The sequence below is a fragment of the Channa argus genome, chromosome 4 (assembly GCF_033026475.1).
Source record: "Channa argus isolate prfri chromosome 4, Channa argus male v1.0, whole genome shotgun sequence".
Lineage (NCBI taxonomy): Eukaryota > Metazoa > Chordata > Actinopteri > Anabantiformes > Channidae > Channa > Channa argus.
In genome coordinates, this window is record NC_090200.1 from 28,113,582 (window position 1) to 28,137,233 (window position 23,652).

The following is a 23,652-nucleotide window of genomic DNA, read 5'->3' on the forward strand; positions in this document are numbered from 1 at the left end:
TATAATATAATATAATATAATATTTAAATTTGTGTGCATTTGGTCCACTTTGGTCCTTGACACTGAACGCAAATCAGATTTTTTTCCCCTGATAAAATAACAGCGGCCATCAGTCAGATTCGCATACTGATCACAGGTCTGTCCTCGTTCACTTTTCGTCCGCCTCCCTCCATCCTGATTGTCGTATGTTGATGACGTTGAGGTAATGGCCGCTTTCACCGTGGTGTGCGGGGTATTTTATTTTCTCCACCATAGCGGCTAAATATAACGGTGTAGTACTTATAATAGACTGTAACAAACAATAATAACGGAGAAAGGGCGGCTCTTAACGCAGCAGTGCCGTTTTAAACAACTGCGGGTCAGCAAGGTGAATGAAAATATACGGTTGTTAGCAGCTAGCTTTTAGCTTAGCTTCTAGAAAGGCTGCATTGTTAATTGAAAGAAAGTCGAGTATGCTACAGTGTCCGCGCATTTCTAAAGCTGTCGTGTTCGATGAGATAAACTATTAACCAGACCGATTCGTTTATTTATCCTAGTTCATGTAGATTTGTTGTTTAGTGGAAGCAGAATGGTCGTTCGTAAGCCAGCTCTCTTCACATTGCAAAGTTAAGGGCCTTGTCGCAAGCTAGCGCGACCCAGCAATAAGGAACGTTAACTCTAGAAGTCATGTTAGGTTGCAAGTGAACTTATCTGATATTTGCATACTTGGACGTGTTGTCTAATTGTGTACACATGTAGGTATACTATAAAATACTTACGAAACGTTTGAATTATTTAGCGTTGAATGTTTAGCTCCTACCTTTGGCAGGTAGTGTTCAGCTAGCTTGCTAAGGCTAATGTTTTTCTTTGCTGTTGATCTAGCAGCGCCGGAAGCTAAGTTCATAAAACAGTTGTCAAATAGAAACATTGATACATTTCATTCTCATATAAAAATTTTTTGTAAAGTTAAAGTTGTACCGTCTGTACTTATATAGACATAGTGCTGGTATACTAAATTCGTTTTCTTTGTTCATTTAATGTTTTACCACACAAATTAAGCATTTTGAGTTTTCGTACATTTTGTGTATTATAGAGACACATGAAACATGTTTATCTGCCAATGTTTCACAAATTTGTCTATGAAACAGCTTTGCTTGGAGATGAAAGGACGAAAGATAGGGAAATACTAAAAATATATTTTATCAGAGTATTTGTTATGGCTAGAGGTAAATTCATTGGCTATTTTTACATGTTGAAAACTGTCTCTACATGTAATAAAACCTGGTATGTACCTAAAATTATGAAAACAGAAATGTTAAATTGACTAATTTTTAGTGGAGCCTGGGTCTATATTTTTTTCTTTATGTGCTGTCTAAGTTTGTCTTTGTTAGCATATTACTTTTTAGTTACTTACAGAAAACTCATCTATAATATTTTACAGAATATTCTGTAATGGATACTCCTGAAAGCCCTACCCAGTCCCCACAATCTCCTGAGGATGAGGACAAGGGTCTTTCTGATAGTGAATTGCTGGATTCTCCTGATGAAGGCGAAGACAGGATCATCTCAGTTAGAGAGATAGTCCATGAAGAGGAAAATGGGGGGCTGGATGAGGAGGACAAAGAGGAAGAAACAGTGGAAAGCAGAGGAAGTGGTTCAGAATTGGAGGAGGTGAGGGATGAAGAGGACGAGGTGATCCCTGACTTTGTTTCTGACCCAGAGGATGAGGAGCCGATAGGAGAAACAAGAGGAATGGGACAAGAGGATGAGACCATAATGCTGATGGAGGGGGATGAAGATGGTCCGCAGGGAGACCAACTGGATGGACAGGATGAAGAGGAAGATAGAGTGATTGACACCCCGCAGTCTCCAGACTCAGAACCAGAACAGACCAGAGTTTTCACTGCTGACGATGATCTAGAAGATAGGGAGGAAGGATACAATTACTATAGAAAGGACAGTTTAGCAGAGCCTGAGACAACTGAGGGGGATGATGAGGAAGAGGGAGACGAAAGCAAGGCAGAGGATAAAACAATGAGAAGTGAAGAAGAGGAGAGGAGGAGAGTCGTCATGGTTAGGGACATGGATGATGATTCTGCGTCTGTTTCTCGGGAGCTGGATGAACATGAACTAGATTATGATGAGGAGGTCCCAGAGGAGACCAACATCCCTGCACATGAGGAAGAGGAAGATGAGGAAGATGCAAAAGGGGAGGGAGAAGAAGAAGAGGACAGTGAGAATAAGAGAGCTAAAAAGGAGAAGAAACCAATCCTTCCCCCTTCTCCAAAAGACAGGGAATCCAAACGAACAGATGATGGCAAAGGGCTTGAGAGAGTGCACAGAGATTCCTTCAGGGACAAGACTAAGGATGAGGATGATGGAGAGATTGATGAAGGAGAAATTGATGTAAGTAATCGTAACTTTGCTTGTAGTTATGTTAATTGGTGTGAACGGAGGAACAAGGTGTTAATAAATATGGTAATGTGAAAACTTATGGCATTATAACTTTAATCATCTAAAAGAAATGTTGCTGCGAGCTGATCATATCAGCTGTAGCTATTGGACACTGATTTCGCTAATATCTTGATGACAGAGGTGTGGCATGGTTTCTTCGTCGGCCTTGATTCAATTAACTTCGCAGCTATCAGTGTGGTCTGTCCTCTGACTGGGCCGACGCTGATTAAACATGCTGAATGTGCTGAAAAGCTGCAGACAGAGTTCTAACAATTATGAGTAGTACCTAACTTAAAAACTAGGTTGATGGATCCTCAACAACTCTTTGAGTCACAGTGCTAAGTCTCCTGGAACAAAATGTTTGGTGTCTTTCTACAAAAAGTAGAAGAAACCCACAATCATCTTTAAAATATCTTGAAGCTGACAAAAGTAATAAGAGATTCAACGGAATATTTTAAATAATACAAGAAATTAAAAAGGCCATGATAGATTTGTTAGAAAAATCACAAGTAATGTGTGTTTCTCATGTATGACAGTTTCGTCTCTGTGAAAAACAAAGCTGGTAACAGGCACTTCCTCACTCTGTTTGACTAAAAGTTGAGTAAATGCCTTAACATATTTTAGAAGGAAAAAACTCTTGATTATGTGAACAGTATAAAATAAAACATATGCACTTATATAGACCTAATTTTATGTTGCCATATTTGTTTTTGTGAAGAAGAATTTTTTTATACAAAACTAAAATTATGTTTTTCCTGCACTGAAGCGAGTTACTTTTGAAACTGGACATAAGAGTCTATCAAGATTTGTGAAATGCCTTCAGAATTTGATTGACAAATGACTAAGGAATTAGAAAGGGTTGTCATGTAAATTTTTGGGGATATCTGGAGAGTTATTATTTGTGAGTTGAATGAACGTATAGAAAATGTTGACCTCGGGCCGTTTTAACTTATGGGGTAATGCACGCACCATCTTGTAAAATTTTTCCTGCGATTCTGTTGTTAAGTTGAAGCCTGTGATTTGGATTTTTGTCATTATGGTAAGTCAGCGCTGCTGCCATAATACGTTAACAGAGCAGTGCTGCCTTACATTTTTGAGTTTGAGTATGACTTTTGAGTATGCTCAGAGCCAATGCCAAACTGTTCATATAAGCCCCGTTTAAACCATAAGGGGACTTCTAGGGACCAAAAGGACCAAGAACCTTTTGAAATTAGTTCCTCTACCTGCCTTTCCATCAGAGGAACCAGGGTGTAATTTTAGTTTTAGGTCGTAATTCTACTCCTCTAAAAAAAATTCCCTTTTCTGTTGGTAGTACTTTCTTAAGGGTCAGGGACTTTCAGCATTGGACCCGTAATGTTAAAAGTAGCTGATTTGTCAGATGCCACCCAGCATTTAACACTTCGGACTGAGCAAGATGACTGTTTTCTTCTGCTGGCTGAAAAAAGCACAAATTGCTCTATAGATTATGGCTACAATGGTGCTTTTAATATGAATGAGAATAGTAATGAATGAGTGTCAGGAGTAGCGTGAGCTGGGACAGTAGGGTTAAACTTTTATTATATTATAATTTTTTTTATTCAACCAGGGGCTTTGGGCCTACTGGAAAAATTGATTTGGACTGTTGTGGATGTCATGAGAAAATAATGCGGCACATATGTGAGATGCAATCTCATCTTTTGCTGGTTGGGGCAGTATCAAACAATCTTTGATACATTTAATCTTCGACATGGGACGTCTGAAACTGCCCTTGTGCAATTGAATTCAACTTTATTTATATAGCGCCAATTCACAACAAAGTCATCTTAAAGAACTTTATAGAATAAAGTCTAGACTATTAAGATGTATAGACAGAACCCAACAATTTCCGCTTGAGCAAGCCATAGGCAACAGTGGAGAAGAAAAACTCCCTTTAACAGAAGAAACATCCAGCAGAACCAGGCTCAGGGTGGGCAACCATCTGCCTTGACCAGGTTGGGATGGGTGGAAAGTGGAGAAAGAAAAGGAAAGGGCAACAAAAAGCAACAACACAACATTGAACAGTTTGGTAGGACCAGTAGCTGCGCACTGGAACACAGCTCCAAAGCCCGGGACTCCTGCAGAAAGGGACAGAGAGAGACAACTAGAGGAGAAAACACACAAAGTTAATGTCACATAGTGGTGACAATTGTGGGGTGTGGGGAGAGAGGGACAAGAGGAGAAAAGGAGCTCAGTGCATTGCGAGTGGGTCCCCCAGTAGGTAGTAGCAGCATGACTATAACTAACAATAAGCTTTATCAAAGGATGGTTTTAAGGCTAGACTTAAAAATAGAGAAGGTGTCTGCTTCCCAAATCTGAACTGGAACCTGGTTATACAGGAGAGGAGCTAAAGGCTGCCATCTATTCTACCTTTGGAAATTCTGGGAACCACGAGTAGGCCTGCATTCTGAGATCTAAGTGGTCTACTGGGATGATATGGTGCTATGAGGTCTTTTAGATATGATGTAGCTTGACCATTTAGAGCTTTATATGTAAGCCCATTCCCCTCCCAAGCTGTGCAGTGCCGAGTGAAAAAACTGTGCCAAATCCACATGGGGACAATGATCTGCTGTGGCGACCCTGAACGCACGGGATAAGCCGAAAGGACAAAAAAAGAAGCAGGGTTTTAAATTCTATTCTAGATTTAATGGGAAACCAATGAAGAGAAGATGGTGAAGGAGAAATATGATCTCTCTTGCTAATTCCAGTCAGCAGACTTGCTGCAGCATTTTGGATTAATTGCAGGCTTTTTAGAGAGTTGCAGGAGCATCCTGAAAGTAGGGAATTACAGTAGTCCAACATAGAAGAAGTAACATATGCGTGGACTAGTTGTTCGGCATCACTTTGAGACAGGATGCTCCACTCACACTTCTACTTGTGAAACTTCTCTAATACCACATCTACTACCGCATTAACCTCCACAGGGAGGCAAAGGTGGAATAATTTCCGTGGATTAGACCTGTTGTAAAATAATTAAAGTTGACAAAAGTAAAGCCAAATGCAAGCTCTGCTCTGCCAAAACCTTAAGATTCAGTTACTAACAGTCATACTCATGTTTCTCAAGATTATTTTAATCAAATGTAATATTTGCAACTCAATCAAATTGAAACGTATCTTCATACACAGGCTACGATTTCATAAGAAAACAACACAGCTCGATTTGTAGTGATGAGATACAGTAAAATTCAAAGCTGTGCCGATTTGATTCAGCTTATATGAATTTTACTTTAGCTTCTATTCAAACTACATATTATTTAAAGTGTTTTTGCATTTTGCAGTTTTAAGACTAAGTACATTAGCGCAAGTACTACACCTAACTACAGTTTTTGAAGTAGTTGTGGTATTTCCCTTTCACTCAACTACATTTTAGAGGGATAAATAAAATCTCATTGATCATTGTAGGGATTATTGTGATTATGAATTAATTATGTCATCAAAGGTGGGAAGTAACAAAGCACAATAACTTTACATCACATTGCTTTACTAGATAACTATCTTTTTTGTAGTTATATTTTTAACAAACATTGCACTGTGCATTCATGTTTGGCACTTCCATGAACTTGGCCAGTGAACTCACACATAAATGAAATGTGTTCAATTTTTGCAAGGACCTTGCTTTTTGTAATGAAGAAACATGTCACCTGGTGCAATGGTGTGTGGCCATTTTAATCGTTTTTGGAAAACAACAGAAGTCGATGTCACTTACAAACAAGTGAATTCAGGCTGCAGGCTAATAACTAACTAAACATGGGTAGAGATTTGGTGTTTGCCTAATCATGTGTGTGTGATAATAATAGACATTAAATTAATTTAGAAAATTATTCAAATGATCCATTTACATATTTAAACGATCACTTCTTTCTGCCACTGCCACTGTTAAAACTTCACTACTTCCACCTCATTCACTTTAAATAGGATAGGGGCGGCTGTAACTCAATTAGCAAGGCACTCGTCCACGGACCACAGGTCAGTGGACGTGGCTATATGTCAAAGACACTGAACCCCCAACAGCCCTTTCTCATCCCAGCTGTGCAGTAGCAGTCCAATTCCAGTAGAAATTGGGGAAGGTTGCATTAGGAAGGGCATTCGGTGTAGAAACTGTGCCAAATCAACATGCGGACAATGATCTGCTGTGGTGACCCTGAACTCATGGGATAAGCCGAAAGAATAAAAATTAATAAAAGAACATTCTCTTTAAATAGGGTGCCCAAAATATTGGAACCACCTGCTCTTAAAATGCACTCAAGTACTGCTCCACTAACAAGTTTAACCTCGATAATAAACAGATTATTATTACCTCTCTGACAGTTTCAACCTAAAAACTAAGAAATTCTAACCTTGTAAAAGTAGGAATATTATGGCAGAGCACCAGTATTGCAGTGCATTAAATTGCACAGGTCATCCTAATGTTATGCCTGATAGGTGTACATGGGAAGAATAAAACTCTTGCTGGTATTTTATTTTATTGTGCATCATTCAAAGGTGCCTTACTGTCATGTTAGTGTTTTAATCTGCAAAACATAAGATTTGTAAATCAGGTCTCTAGTACTTGGATCAGTTAGCTTGTTAAAAATAAGGTGTAAAGTCAGACTATAGATGTTATGTTAATCTGTCACATGCATATTTAATCAACTCATGAACTGTCATTAGTACTCACACTTAATTATAGCACTAGTTTTTCTGCTTTCTCAATTTAGAGGACAACATTGGCTATTTTATTTTTAGTTTGAGATAGAGCTCATGTTGGCCAAGTATGTTCTTTGTGCAAAACAATGAGATTGGTGCCTGGTCCTCCAAATGTTAGCATGGTGTGATGTCACATTCTCTATACATATGTATGTGGCTTAGGGTAGTGCCTTTTAAGTAGGGCTAAAGCCCCATCTTCTAGCAATTTAGTAGTGTCCTGTTGTTCTCAATTGCTAATTCATCCTTTTAAATCCTTGCATTAAAAGTAACATTATTTAACATTAGGTTCCCACAGTTTTGTCTCATTTCTCTTGACAGGATAGTATTTGAGGACAATTTCATCTCCCCTTTTTGTCAACCACATTGACATTTAGTAATTATTTAATCTGACAATGATAGTCTCTTCAGCCAGGCTAGTAACAAAGATCACAAAGATCACAGAACAGACCACTGAATTGTTGAAACCTTTTTTGTCAACTTTACCGCACTTGGTTGTCTGTGGCCCTTTTTGTACCACTCATTCAAGTCGCTGATATTGATATAACATATTTTATAAAACACAGCAAGGTAGCCTATAAGGGGCCATGATGTAATTTTTGCTTGTGCATTATCGGACAGGTGAAGTCGAAGTATGTCGCCACTGATGCTTGGAATAGAAGTAAGGCAAGACATTGAAACTGTGTTTTCCAGGTAGAGACCCAGTACAGTTTTAGGCCTGTTTCAGAGATGAACTCTAGAGAATGTCAGGAGGATCCCGTCCTGACATTACCTGGAGTTTCCCTTTCAGACATGTAGCAAACTTCTGGATATAGTCTGAGCGTGATGCATTCTGACTTGTGAAGGGGCCAACAGACTTGGGTGTTTGCGTTCACACCTACACCCCCCAGAGAAATTCTGGAAAATGTCTGAATTTCAGTGGATGTCTGAAAGGGGCTTTAGTTGAGAGCTGAAGATGGCACGAGATTTGACGGAAGCGGCTGGAAAAAATGTGTAATTGTCTGATTTTATCAATAAGATGGTCCAATGTGTCACTGTGTGTGTGCGTGTCTGTGTCTGTGGGTGGACAGGATGATGACCTGGAGGAGGGGGAGGTCAAAGATCCCTCAGACAGGAAGATCCGACCACGTCCCATTTGTAGGTTCTTCATCAAAGGTAGGTGGTCAAGAGGAAAATTTGACTTACGACTGACATACAGATACATTTTCATACTGCTTGTGGGCCTAATCTTACCTCAGATTACAATTCTTCGCTCTCCTCTAACTCAAGAAATTCTCTAAACCACTCCTGCAATCTACTTTTTCTCTCTTGTTGTCATCTACCTTACATATAGCGACCAGCCACAATATTTACACTGGTAGTCGTAATAATGTCTTGGAGGACAAGGTTCAGCATGGCCACTCTGAGCAGTCTGCAGCTACACACTCCACATAGCAAATGGTTATAGACTGTGTGCAGAAGTGGTAGAAGTACACAAACTCAGTTCACAAGTAAAAGTGCAAGTATTGGCTTAAATAAATTCCCTACATTCCAAGTAAAAGCAGCAATTGTTTTTGTACTTTATTAAAAGATATTTAGCTTTCCTATGATAGGTGAGATGATGTCGGTGTCTTAAAAATTCTTATGTTGGATTTTTACATTTTACTGGTTTGATATGTTTTAAAAACAAATTTCTTTTAAATTACATTTTGAGATAACGGTTATGTATTTAAATTTGGCCTTGTAAGATTGGCACCTGCTCTTGCCATTTATTTTAGCAAACTAAAACAATCTGAACAGAGAACAAACTTCACTGGTAGGCTAATTGTTCACAGCCTGCAGCTACAAACTGAAAATTTGATCAAACCCTACTGAATTCATTCAAAAGGCATTCTTGTGCCCAGCTCAGTATAAATGGTAAAAACAATTATACTGTACACATAGGAGCAGACAACAGGTGATTTATCATCGGATGATTAAACATCTAGTCAACTGTTAGAGTAGTAACTTTGGCACACTTTATTTCTAAATGCTGATGATCCTGAGTCAGAACAAAAAGTTGATCTTTTTTTTAAAACTTAATAAGTACAAGATTAACTACTAAAACAGATGTTAGTCCGGCTGATGGATTTATTAGAGAAGATCTCTCACTTTACCACTCAGACTCTCTACTCTGAATGTTTATCAGTGTTGCAGAGTGATGCGTCTTACCTCTAGAACAATCTTTTTCTTTGCACACAGCTGTAGTATTGTGAAGCCTGTTTCCCCACACACACATTTGATTTTTACCGGTCATCGGTTTAAGTCATTGAAATAACCTTAGTTGAAGACAAGGGAGCTGACCTGATTTGTTGTAATTTTTACTGACAAGTGACATCAGCACAAAAGCAAAAGTTGGCAGAACATGGGCTTTGGCAAAACTAATTATACATTATTAAAATTAGTGATGCTGACTTCCTTCTCAACATTGGATGAGAAAGTAGATACCTTCTCTCTATATTTTAACCAAAAGACATGGATGAAGATTTACGCTTTAACCAGTGGTTCAATGTTTGCACTCTTTTGTGTTCCTATTATTGAAACCCAATTGTCCGTGTAGTGAGAGATACTGCAACAGTAGATGGCTGAGTGGAGGGAGGGAGAGAACATGTGTTTGCATTGTTGAACACTGCTGTAAATGTGTGTAGGAATTTCCCCTATTATGTTTGCTAGATTTGTAGGAATCATTGAAATTACAGTATGTGCAGTTCCCCTAGGTTCCCAATTTTATTCTGTAGCATAAACTTGGGAATTCATTTCCTCCTCTGTAATGAAGCTGTCCAAGCTGTGAAACAGAAAATTCCCAAATCATGATGCTCCCTCCCCCACTGTACTTCACCTGTAAAATGGTGTATTCATGTTGGCATACAGTGTCATTTTCACACCGTGTGTGGCAGTGCTTGTACCTCCCAAACAATTAAACATTTATTTCATCAGTCCACAGATTTCCCCAGTAGAGTTGTGAAGTATTAAGGTGCTTTTTGGCAAACTTTAGCGTCAAAGGCATGTGCTTTTGGAGAGCTGTGACTTCCGTGGTGTTCTTCCATGGATAAACATGCTTTATGCAGCCATACATTAAGAATTTGAATATGATGGGTAGATTTTCTTTAATCCATGTGCTGTTACCCTGGTCTTCTGTTTCATCTCTTTGAATATTCTGATTAATGATTGGCTGAGAGCCCAATTGTAGGGGCGGTTGTCACAACACTAAATCTCAGTTTATAGACTGATCAATACTGTATCTAAACTCTTTGATGTTACATAACTCCTTCCACACATTGAACATTGTTTTTATTCAATGGACTCCGTTTGCTAGCTCCTGTCTCTTGTTAGCATTTGCTAATATCAAAAGCCTTAAATTCAACTGAATTGGTAACTGAACTGGCAAAGACACAGGCATTTGCCTTTCTAAACTATGTCAAGTAAATTTAGCTTCTTCACATGGCAGAAGAAATTAAGTGCATGATAGTTTGACATAAAAAAAACACACACACATTCCATTCAGATTGTTGGTAACCAGATAGGAATTGGATGTCCACATACATGGCTTAGGTTATTTATTTAAGCGTCTAATGACGCTTAAATAAATAAATATAAAATAAACAGACCTGAGTTCCTCTGGGGTGAACATTAGCCTATTTAAAGTGGGGAATGACTAGAATAATATTTACACAGCTGATGATGTACTAGAGCCAAATTGTCTGCTATTCATAAAATAGTCTGATGATTTGTCTGACGTAATATCTAAATTAGTAAGTTCTAGGAATGTGTAATTTTCCCACATTTTTAGATAATGGATTTTGACAGTTAAAATTCTTATGTCTTTCTTTTCTAGTTTGAGGATACCCTTACCAAGTATAAAAGAAAAGATAAAAGGCTGGAGATTTATTTTAATACACAAAAAACGAGTTTTAGGCAAGATTTCTGGATTAGTAATCACATTGTTATTTTACTCTGACTGAATACTAACACATCTCAATTCTGACAACACTTGAATTTTTAATCATAGCTATATACATCTAAACGTTTAAGTTTATATCAATTATAGATGGTACAATATCTATTGTAATCCATGTTTTTATTATGTGATCATAATATGAATGTAAGGAATGTTAACAATCTCTTGTTATGTAAATTGTTGTACAGCAGAGGGAGCCATTGCTTTTATAGGTTCTTTCTTTTGCCACTGCCCTTACCAAAGATCTCCAACATAAAACTAGGCATGCAAAAAAAATTCAATCGTGTTTGTCAGTAACAAATATAGATCTTCACTGTTGGTATATCACTATTCTGTATTCTATTCAGTGTTGTTCGGCAGTGTACATCTGTAGTATAATGAAAATGCCTTTGTAAAACTTTTTTGCCCCCTTTGTGTAATTTTTGCCATGCTTAAGATACATTTTTTAATCATTCTGTTTTGGTCTCTACTGTTCTCAGGAAATTGTACTTGGGGCATGAACTGTAGGTTCATCCACCCTGGAGTGAATGACAAAGGTAACTATTCCCTCATCAGTAAGCCAGACCTCTTCTCACCTAATGGGGCACCTCCTGGAGGACCACACCCACTCATGTCTAATAATCCATGGGTACGTCTCTCCTACTGTTCTGCATACTGTTTTAGTACATTTATACAACTGTTAGGGAAAAAATGTCTGTATATTTTTTAACTAATTGGGCAAAGACTGCAGTAATATTGTCAATGTAATTAAATATTAGTAAATCCTTGTAAATCTATTGGAGTACAAATTTTCAGACACTATTACTGCATGTCTTTAGCTCTTGGTGAGCATATGTGCAAATAAAGGTAAATGATTTTTTAATAATTGGTAAATGAATTTCACTTTTTCAGTCTGGTCCAGCAGTGGAGGAGCTTCCCCCTCCCCCTCCTCCAGTGGAGCCTCCTGTGGAAAGCGCCTGGGAGAGAGGTCTCAGGCATGCCAAAGAGGTAAACAATTCCACCGCCTCTAATCAAATTAGTTTTAAACTTTTACCAAATTTCATGCTGCACATTGTGGGTGCAACTGTAGAATTGTTACAATTTAGTTGCAGTGTTATGTACTATTAACTTATTATGTACCTCAAAGTCAACGGCCACAAGTTTTTACGCCGGATGCACTTCTTGCTGCAACCCTCCCAATTTTTATTTATTTTTTGTCCCCCGGGCTTGGGACCGGCACTAAGGTTGCCCCTGGTGGCTGGGTGTGGCCACACCATGTGGGGTGCGATACGAACCCGCTGCCTTCTGCATCCCAACCCAATGCTCTACCACTGAGCCACCAGCCCCCAACTTATTATCTACCTGATGTAGTCTAATAAAGCAATGTTTACTCAGATCCCAGAAATCACTGGACACATCTTACCTCTCATTAAGTAATGTTAATAAGTACTAATTTCTGTGTTTTGCTGCCATTTGGAAGCAAAAATGTGACATGGCCTATGTTATATTACTGTTTAGTATTTCACTTTGTCTCCCATAGGTGCTGAAAAAGGCCACCATCCGTAAAGAGCAGGAGCCAGACTTCGAGGAGAAGCGTTTCAATGTGACTATTGGAGAAGATGAAAGGGACTTTGACAAAGAGAATGAGTTTTTTAGAGAGCGCAGCTACCGCATCATCAGAGAGTATGTGCCAAGTTGTTATTTTCCTGTTTCTTATAGTAATTGAAAATGTGGTAAGCATTAGTTAAAAAAAAAAAATCAAATCAGCCTCTTTAGTATTCATGTAAAGCTACAATTACGGTAGTGAAAAAAAAGTCAAGAAAAATTATTAGGAACTATAAAGTTGAGATTTGAACCTGTGATTTACTGTTGGGCACTCACCCTTTGCTGAGGAAGGAGGCAAAAGAAATCCACAAATTAAAATTTTTGATTTTAAGATCAAGTAAGCTCTGGTTAACATACACTGTATCCAGAGAGTATTAATGTTTTCCAAACGTTTTTGTTATGTTGCAGCCTTATTCCAAAATTCCAAACAAATTCATTATTTTCCTAAAAATTCTAAAAACAAAACACTATAATGACAATGTGAAAAGATTTTTTTTAACCTTTGCAAATTTATTAAAAATATAAAAAAATCACATGTACAGTAGTCACGGCCTTTGCCATGACACTCAAAATTGAACTCCGGTGCATCCTGTTTCCAATGATCATCCTTGAGATCTTTCTTCAACTTGTGTAAAATTCAGTTGATTGGACATGATTTAGAAATGCATACACCTGTCTATATAAGGTCACACAGTTAACAGTGCACAAACCAAGCCATGAAGTCCAAGGAATTGTATGTAGACCTACGAGAAAGGCATGTATCAAATTATCTAGGCACAGATCTGAGGAAGGGCACAGAAAAATTAGTGCAGCATTGAATGTCCTGATGGGCACAGTGGCCTCCATCATCCGTAAATGGAAGAAGTTTTAAACCAGAAAAGGGCCTTCGTCAGGGAGGTGACCAAGAACCAACTGGTCACTCTGAAAGAGCTCCAGCATTTCTCTGTGGATAGAGGAGAACCTCCCAGAGGAACAATCATCTGTGCAGCACAGCAGGTGACAGGTCATCTTTCAATAGGACAACAACCCTAAGCACACAGCCAAGATAACAAAGGATTGTCTACGTGACAACTCTGTGAATGTCCTTGAGTGGCGCAGTGACTCTAACACGATTAAACCCAAAAATAAATGTGCCAAGCTTGCGTCATTAAAAAAGAGATGAGGCTGTAATTGGTTGTAAAGGTGCTAAAGTGATTTTCTTCGTTTTGTTTGTTTGTTTTGTTTTTGTTTGTTTTTTTATTCCGTGACGCAGGGTCTGATTTTTCTGATGATGAGGTCATTCTGCATGGCCTGAGACTGAGGAGATGTCTTCCGTAAAGCTCAGTTGGTCGATGATGACCCCCAGGTTCCTGGTCAACTTAGTGGGCACAATCACTGCAATGTTAGGGCTGATGTTGTGTTGTGTTGAAGGTCTGGCTGGGAAGACAAGAACTTTGGTCTTGGAGAGGTTGACCTGAAGATGTCTTTCTCTCATCCAGGCAGAGATGTCAGAGAGACAGGCAGAAAAGCGTGATGTGGCAGTGAAGTCTTCCAGTGAAAAGGACAGGAAAAGCTGTGTCTCCTCGGCATAGAAATGATAAGGGAAAGCCATGTGAGGGGATGATAGAACCCAGGGATGTAGTATAGATGGAAAAAGTAAAGGATCAATAACTGAGCCTTGCGGCAGACCGGTAGAGAGATTTATGAGCGTTACAAACATGCCTCTGCCAGAATATCTTGAGGAGTTTGTCCCGAAAAGTAAGAGAGCAACCAGGCTAGAGATGATCCAGAGATGCCCAGATCTGAGAGTGCGGACAAGAAAATGTGATGTTTCACAGTCTCAAAGGCTGCAGATAGATTGAGTAAGAATAAGACAGAAGGTTGATCTGTGGCTTTCCAGCCTGCAGAGATTGTACAACAGTCAGGAGTGACCACTCTCTGACATAGAGTATGTTGTTCTGGGATAGAAAGTCTGAAAGTTGATTGAAGACCTCTCATTTCTTGGTCTTGGCCAGAAATTGAAGAAGAGAAAAAGGTCTGTAATTCTCCACAAGGAAAGAGTCAAGAGAAGGCTTCTTAAGCAGTGGTGTAATCCGGGCCTGCTTGAATGAGATCGGAAAAGAGACCTGTTGTGAGAGATTTTCTTTTTTTTTTTTAATTTGTGTGTGAATTTATGCTTGCTTTATTTGGCCATTGTTTACCTCATGGTGTTGCAATACAGATATAGTAATGTGCACAGTTGACAACTCCAGTAATACAATTCAGTAATTTCATGTTCTCCACCACAGTTTCTCTGTTTTGCTCTGCATGAAAGAACTGAGCCCTGTCCCTCAGGCTGCCACACAGCAGGGAAAAGACAGTTCACGCTATACTATAAACACCAATACCATATTTTCGACTTGATAAGCTCACTCTCTGTGATCTAAAGAAGCAATAACATGCTTCACCTCTCTAAGTTACTCACACCAATGCATCAAAATAAATATTTACATTCATATGCTCTAATTTTACCTTGGAAATGTTAGTGAAATGCTCACAATGTCAAGCCCTGGTTTACACCTTTTTTTTTTTCAACTACATCACTTTGTATTTTCTGTTGTCTTTCATATGAACCAATAATGTAGACAAAAATTGAAAAGTGAGCTTGAGTGACCAAATGTTCAAACCTTTGACTGTTACTACTGATACTGATACACAATTATTCTACTGTAAATAAATTTAATGAAATACTACTCTGCTTTACTCTTTCAGTGAAATGGACTTCAGAGATCCTATGTATGGGTACGTGTCGACTACTACAATTTCTAACACCTCACTTTTCAGTTGAGTCATCACTAGGCTTTATCTAGAGCAGAAAAAAGAGACTTTTTTGAATGAATACTCTGACAAATAGATCGCGTAAGAGGGGTAAAGTGGTTATATAGTCCCTTCCCTATGGACATGTCAAATGTCTGTCATTGATTAAAAAGTAAATATATGAATAGCAAAATGTGTGGTCTTGCTGTGTGCATGATATTATTGGGTTGGTCTGCCCAACCAAACAATATTCAGTTTTCCTGCCCAACAGCAGAGCAAACTGTTGGGTAAGTGTTGGGTTGTGCCCGATGACAACCATTGTGTTGTTTTCTTTTCAATGTCTCTGTTTCCATCTGCAGTGACCCATATGCAGATCCTTACTATGACTATGAAATGGAGGCCCTGTGGCGAGGTGGCCAGTATGAAAATTTCAGAGTACAGTACACAGAAGCTCCTCTGCCTTACCACTACAGTGTGAGTATCATTGACAATCTCTTCAAAAAGTTTACATCACTAGATTTTCAGCAACTCAAATTAAGTGGTTATACATCAAGCCCAACCAGAAGGCTAAACTTTCTTAGTACAGTAGATGGCCCAAATACACAAGAACAACTAAACATTTTGGCTTTAGAGAATTACATGTTAGACCAAATTAACTGAAGTTAGTACTCTGTTATTGTCTTTTTTTCCATAAGCAAAGATCTAAAGGAATAATATGATAAAACTAACAAGGTTCCCCATTTCCAAAAAAGGTTGGAAGAAGAACCCATATTTTATAGATTGCAAACAACCCATATTTTATTCACAATAGAACATAAAAAACTCAACTGAGAAATGTTATAATTTCATGGTAAATATAAGCTCATTTTGAATTTGATGGAAGCAACACATCTCAAAAAAGTTTGAAGAGGGCCAACGAAAAGCTGAAAAAGTAATTGCCACAAATCAAAAACAAGTGGAAGAACATTTGACAACTTATTAGGTTACTTGGCAATAGGTCAGTAACGTGACTGGGTATTAAGGAGCATTTCAGAGAGGCAGACCCTCTCGAATGTCTCGAAGATGGGCAGAGGTTCACCAATCTGCAACAAACTGCACTAAAAATTGTGAAGCAATTTCAGAAAAATGTTCCTCCTGTGCAAGATTGTGAAGACTTTGAAGATCCCAACATCTACAGTATATAATATCATCAAAAGATTCAGAGAATCAGAAGGAATCTCTGTGCATGATCTTTGGGCCCTCAGGTGGCACTGCATTAAAAACAGTCATGAATCTCATTTAAAATGGTCTGAGGCAAAATGGAAAACTCTTCTGTGGTCAGATGAATCAAAATTTGAAATTCTTTTTGGAAACCACGGACAATGTGTCCTAAAGAGGAGAGGACCATCCAGCTGGTTATCAGTTCAAAAGCCTACATCTCTGATGGTATGCGGGTGCATTAGTATCTATGGCATGAGCAGCTTACACATCTGGAAAGACACCATCAATGCTGAAAAGTACATAGAGATTTTAGAGCTACATATGCTCCCATCCAGACAACGTGTCTTTCAGGGGAGGCCTTGCATATTTTAACAGGACAGTGCTAAACCACATACTGCATCCATCACAACATAGTGGCTTCGCAGGAGAAGAGTCTGGGGGCTTCTCTGGCCTGCCTGCAGTCCAGACCTTTCACCAATAGAAAACATTTGGCGCATCATAAAAAGTGAAAACTGCCAACAAAGACCGAGGACTGTTGAGCAGCTAGAATCCTGCATCAGAAAAGAATGGGACAACATTCCTCTCCTAAAATGCCAGCAACTGGTCTCCTCCCTTCCCAGACATTTACAGACAGTGGTTAAAAGAAGGGTAAACATTACACTCTTTAAACTTTTTTGAGATGTGTTGCTGCCATCAAATTCAAAATGACCTAATATTTTCCATGAAATGGTAAAATTCCTCAGTTTCAACATCTGATATGTTTATGTTTTATTGTGAATAAAATATGGGTTGATGAGATTTGCAAACCATTGCATTGTGTTTTATTTATGATTTCACATCTTCTTGCTTATCTGTGTCATGACACTCTATAGTTAACACTTATGAAAAATATTTGCCAGACTGTTGCACTAACGCAGTTTATTTTTGACTCAATTTAAAATATCTATTCTTCCTCCCAGAAATAATACATGCAGCACCAAATAATGATTCACAATTCAAAAGTGTCTTTTTGGAGGGTGCCATAGGCAAAAGATATTTTCTTGAAAGACCTAACAAATGAGTTACTTAGTATTATTAATTATTTTCAATGGTGGGTGGTCTACTGTAATTTACCAATTCAAACCCCTCGAGAGTTGGTGGCAGGTGTGGATGTTGATTACCTTTGTCTAGAGTGGTTATCTCACCTGCAGGACCCGTTGTCTTGCTGGCTTTACCCATTGCATAGTTTTGCTTTACAGCATATTCTGTACCACAGTAGACCTAAATATTATATTCTGTACAGCACACAGGACATCATAGGTTTAGTTCAGCACCATTAAAGCTTTTGCTGCATTTAAATTTCCATTCAAAACATTGTTACCTGTGGAGAATCCAAAAGTACATCAATATTTCTCATATTTTCACTAGAACCGCCTTCTTGGGTCATGTCAACCCCATCCTCAGACAACTTCATTGGCTCCCAGTCCATCTACGCATTACATTAATGATTTGATAGTCCTCTATGGGGGCTTGAGTATTCAGTTGCTTTGCCCCATCCCTGGAATTCCTTTCCAACCGACCTCCGATCCATAGACTTCAAATCCCTTCTTAAAACTTAACTTTTCAGTCTTGCCTATTCCACCTAAAAACATTTTTAATTTTATGTTGGTTTTTATATGTGCTACTATTACTAATTTGTTTATTGTTATATATTGTGTTTCCAAGATTGCCTTCAGTGTTGAGAGGCATGTATAAATAAAATGTATTATTAATATTTAGTTGTGGCTGATGGTATATGTATTGGCGAATCATTCAAGAGTTCAGTAGGAATTATAAAGAAAGATGCAGACTGATGTCAGTGTCGGTATAGCCATTTCAGAAAATTAATAAATAGCATATTTTTTCCTCCTGTGCCTTTTCATCTCCACAGGAACGTGAACGTGACCGTGACCCTCGGGAGCGGCACAGGGACCGAGAGAGGGAGAGAGATCACCGTGAGAGGGAGCGACGGCAGAGGGAGAGGGAAAGAGAGAGGGAGCGGGAGAAGGAGAGGATGAGATGGAAAGAAGAGTGGGAGAGGGACCGGCTGAAGCGAGATGAGAAAGAGAGGCCTAGGCTTCGTCCTCCTCGAGATGCCAAGGAGAAGAAAGAAGAGGACAAACTAAAACCACGCTCTCCACTAAACCTGCCGCCAAAGTAAGTAAAATATTAATTGGCTTTTGGTTGCTTGTTTTATTTTGCTGAAATTTTAGTAATTTCTTCATAGTCAGGACAGTAAATCCATAGCCTGTTTCAGACATGAACTATAGAGAAAGTCAGGAGGATCGGGTCCTGACATTGTCAGAAGTTTCCCTTTCAGACATGTAGCCAACATCAGAAACATCAGGAGTCTATGTGAGATGGGTTCTCTCTTCTGAAGAAATACTTCATGTAATTGGGCAAGGGGCAGTGCTTGGGCACTTCAAACAGGGGGCAGAGCATAATGCAAAAACAACGATACGGAAATGACAGTGATTTGCTTTGTAATGTAGTCGTATAACACAAAATCCCCTGCTGTTCGTTATATTTGTTTGACGATTTCCAGGTCTGCGCTTAACGACAGAAGTTCACAAATATGTTGGCCTTCCAGCTAGACATTGTTGTTGTGTTCGTATGAATTAATTAGTTCACCTTCCGGTGGTTGTATTTACCCAGTTTTGCGGCAGTCACAGGAAATGGTGAATTCTCCAGAGTACTACCTCCTCCTATTCACAAATGAGCTTGGTTGGAGATCTGGTCTTTGCATTAGGGAGCTGGCTGGGTAAAATCCAGTCTTGAGTAATGTCACAGGCAACAGACTTAGGCGTTTGCATTCACATATACACCCACCCCAGAGAAAGTCTAGAAAACGTCTGAATTCCAGTGCATGTCTGAAAAGGGCTAAAGTCTCTATCCTTGTTTATTTTATTAATTCACTTATCTTTTGACTCACTATTATATACTATTTGATGTGGTTTATATTAATAGGAGTGAGTTACAGTTATAGCACTGTTCATATTTGATTTATTTAATTTTTTTAATGCAAGGCCAACATTGGTGTAAATATTTGAGTTTTTAAAAAAAGGTCAGATCTGTTACTCTTAAACAATTCCAATAGTAGTGAGTATTACTATAGCTCCAAAAACACAACTAGAGTGATGGTGTTCTTTACTCTCGAGCATCCTGTCATGCCAATTTCTGAAGTCATAGTTTCCCAGTTCTTGATTTCATTTATATGGAAAACTTAAGTTTTTAAACTTATTATTTATTAGCAATGACTATCAGGCAATATTTGTGGTAAAGTAGCTCCTGAAAAATTTGATATGCCACATTAGGTAAGATACAGTGGTTATTTTAATGTGTAATCAATATTGACTGTTGTTAAATATAAGCATTGCTTTAGAGTCTTTAAGTATTGCAATTCAAAATAAGGGGACTCCCTTCGGGACCAAAAATCTTGTTTGGGGCATCCCTATTCCCTAGTACCATATCACATCACATACTGTATGTACCTTTGAAGTCTAGCAAATGCATTGAATATGCTTTCATCCACATTCATAGAATTTTTAAAATGTATGGAATCACAATTCTTGATATTGATCAACATCAGCTGGTATAATTATATTGGACCACACAACCCAGCCCTACTTATACATCCTTCTCATATTATTAGCAAAATTAAAATTTTGTAATTTTTGGTATTGGATCATTGTTGCAGATACATTAGTAAGTAGGTTTGAAACATTCAGACTGTCACCGTGTGTTCAGTAATAGACACTACAGCAAGGTTTTCTCTTTGTCAGGTTGATGTTTAGTTCTAAAAATGTATGTTCACAAGAAAACTTTCTATGTTCCTTCTTCAGTACAGCTGCCAGCAAGAGTGTCAAACTTGCTGCTGTATGGTTACTAGCTGTGGAGTGAATATTTGTTTTTCCTGATGGCTTATTGTCATACACGCTGAGTGTGCTACTGGAATGAAGTACCTCTATCACACTCTTCTCCTAAATCTAAGGTATTTAAAATGTACAAGGGAGTGGTTGAAGTACACCTCAGTACTGTAACAATGCATTTTATTCATGCCATTCCCACACTAGAAATGTGCTTATTGGCAAGTTTGTTGAACTTTTAAGGTTTCACTCTTCTCTCAAAGAAATATTTACCAGTGCAGAACAGGATCTTTTTCCTGTGATGTTTTCTTCTTTTCTCATAGGGATGCGTTCTGGTTCACTTATATTTGCACCAGACCAAACAAACCACGGGGTTGCCAATGACCATAAAGATAACATGGAAAACAAAACAAAATATTTGTATTGGTGTACCATTAGGCGCTACAGATTAGCTATCATTCTTTCAATCCATCTCTTAAGCTATGTTCATGGAAAAGCAGCAAGTCTATATTTGGAAACCTTCTCCACATTGGAATTCCAAATTCACCTATGTAACTGCATTCAACTACTTTGTGATTGATAACACAGCCTGCATTTGTTATCTCTTGTTTTAAAATTGTGAAACTTAAATATATGTTAATTGTCAGCCTTAAAGTAAGCAACAGTTGTGATGTTTTTTCTCTTGCTGTTGTCAAGAAATTGAAGTCAACAGCCATGTTTTCGGTTTCCTTTACTCATGAGTGACGTAAGTATCAAGACGTACCTATTTTAGTTCATGAAGTTGTCACAAAATTAACATTGACAATGGGCAAACCACATCGAGACCCATAACAGATTAATTGTTCATAGAGACAGACTGATATGATTAATTTATATTTATATCTCAAGAAGTTAGGTTAAACTTCTTTAAGTCTTTATACCGTACGTAAAGTGTCATATTATACTATATACTAAAGTAAAATTTTTAGAGTAAGCGGTTGGGAAAAGTTACTTTTTTTTTTTTTTTTTAAGTTTTTTAATTTTAGAAAAAACTTTTAATTTTTAATTATTGCGAGACAAAGTCCGGTTCAAAATTTTAACTGCTTTTTAATTCCATGTACTCCGTGAATGTCAACTTGATGATGCAACGTTAACTTCATGCTAAGTTCAACATCAGCTATAATTACCCGGGCCTCCTCCCACTACATTAGCTTATGATTTTCCAGAAACCCCCTTAGGCTAATTCAATAAACCTGCAAACATTCTGTCACCTTCTGTTTTACTTGTTTGTTGACTTTATGGATTTATGTTCTCTACTTCCTTACATCATTCCTTCCTCAACGGAAACATTGTGTTTATCATAAATATTAAGAACTAAAAATAGCTCATGTGTTGTGATTCTATTTTTAGCTCTGTTAGATCACTTATCTGCTCTTGCATCATACCTGTGGAATTTCTCATATCTTGGGCTGTACAGACTGAGGGATGTCCATTTAATAACTGTGGTCTAGCAGGTGGACACATATTTCTATGTCTGTGTCCCTGTTGTAGATTTGATACTGAGTTTGTATAGCACATTGTCCAAAGGGAGTTTTTGTTGTAATACTAAACCAAACATATCTTTCACACCAGTTAAAGTACCTAAAATCTGCCTTTATCAGATGACAACTGATAGAAACATATCCTTTAAGTATTAAAAAGTAAAAATTCTACAAGCATTCAAACATTCAAAATTGCTGTAACACGGGATAGTTTTATTCACATGGGAATATCCACACATCCTGTTCATTTCCTCCAACCAGTATTTAAGATACAGGCTTGAAAATAAACACTTGAATCTTGCCATCTTGTTTTGAAAAAAATAAACATTGATCTTTCTACTGGGGAAAATCCCAAACAATGAAGGAGGAAAGTATCATAGATGGTAAATGTGACTGAATTATCTAATTGATTACTGCAAATTAGACCTCATACACAGGTGCTTCAAAAAGTATTCAGAGCCCTCCACTATTTGCCCACTTTATTGTGTGTACATGTCATTGAATATAGATCAGTTGGCAACTGCTGCTCATTCAATAACTGCTCATTCTTCACTCAGTAAGCCATAATAATAAGGAAAGGATGTAGATTTTGTTTAGTTGTGCTTTAAGTATATAGGCCTCTAGAAAGTTTTTAGTTAGTCCTCATTAAAGAGACCATGTAATGCATAATTTCAGGTTCATGTTTTTATTCAACTGAAATGGCATTGGGCAATTTACAATTTGAAAACTGCTTTTGTTAGTTAAAATAGCAGTATTAATTACTACTCTGATATTTAGACAGCAGTGTCATTCAAGCAGCCCATCTCTGCAATTGTTATGGATATAAACCATTTTGACATCTAGAGAGCACTATATATATATTATATAATTTTTCTCCCAGAAACAAGAGCAAGAACCAAGAGGCAGTCCTTGAATGCATCAACTATATGGCCTTCCTGAGCGCGCACACTGTTTTGCTTCATATAGGTGCAAGATGTCTGGTTTCTATATAGGAGCGTGTAGTAATTAGATCAATAGTTTGTCAGCCAAAACGTCAGGAGTTTCTGCCTAAATCTTTGCATAATATCATGCAAAATTACATCACATTCTTCCTGATAGAGTAGAAAGAAAACAAACAAAACACATTCAAGGAAGCAAGCTGAACACACATTTTTCCCATGTAATACATTTATGGTAAGATAGCTTTAGTAGTAGTAGTAGTAGTAGTAGTAGTAGTAGTAGTAGTAGTAGAGAATACAAAATGATGTAGAGAAAGCTCCTAATATATGTAGAAACACCTTCTGATGTTGTAATGGCTGGGGTTTTACTTTTCCTGTCTTCAGCTATCAATAAAAGCTCTAAACCATTGACATTTTTCCACCTCCGCAGGTAGGTGGAATGTATTAGGTGCAGTATCATACTTTACAAGTGCAAGTACACAAAGGCAGGATTGCACCCACTGCCAGATACTGGTATCAGCATCAGGACATCATCCAAACAAGGAACTTCAACAGCTCTGCTGCCATTTCACTGTTTGCCAAATTTGTTTCTTTAAGATTAGGCAATTCAAAAGTCTATTTTAAACAATTTTAAGAAGTAGAAT

The 23,652-nt window shown here is 38.0% G+C and overlaps 1 protein-coding gene across 5 annotated transcripts in view; it reads left to right on the top strand.

Annotated features, from left to right (window-relative positions):
• Positions 1-208: 208 nt before the first annotated feature.
• zc3h18 (zinc finger CCCH-type containing 18) overlaps positions 209-23,652 on the top strand; it is a 42,279-nt gene continuing 18,835 nt past the window's right edge. For 4 of the 5 annotated variants that reach the window (XM_067500805.1, XM_067500807.1, XM_067500809.1 and 1 more), the window contains exons 1-9: positions 209-734; positions 1,421-2,385; positions 8,202-8,286; positions 11,587-11,735; positions 11,999-12,094; positions 12,627-12,769; positions 15,422-15,451; positions 15,826-15,940; positions 18,576-18,841. In XM_067500805.1, the coding sequence (XP_067356906.1) occupies positions 1,432-2,385; positions 8,202-8,286; positions 11,587-11,735; positions 11,999-12,094; positions 12,627-12,769; positions 15,422-15,451; positions 15,826-15,940; positions 18,576-18,841 (1,838 nt within the window). In that variant the 5' untranslated portion in view covers positions 209-734; positions 1,421-1,431. The remainder of the gene's footprint in view (positions 735-1,420; positions 2,386-8,201; positions 8,287-11,586; positions 11,736-11,998; positions 12,095-12,626; positions 12,770-15,421; positions 15,452-15,825; positions 15,941-18,575; positions 18,842-23,652) is intronic. The other variant, XM_067500806.1, reaches the window with a different exon arrangement.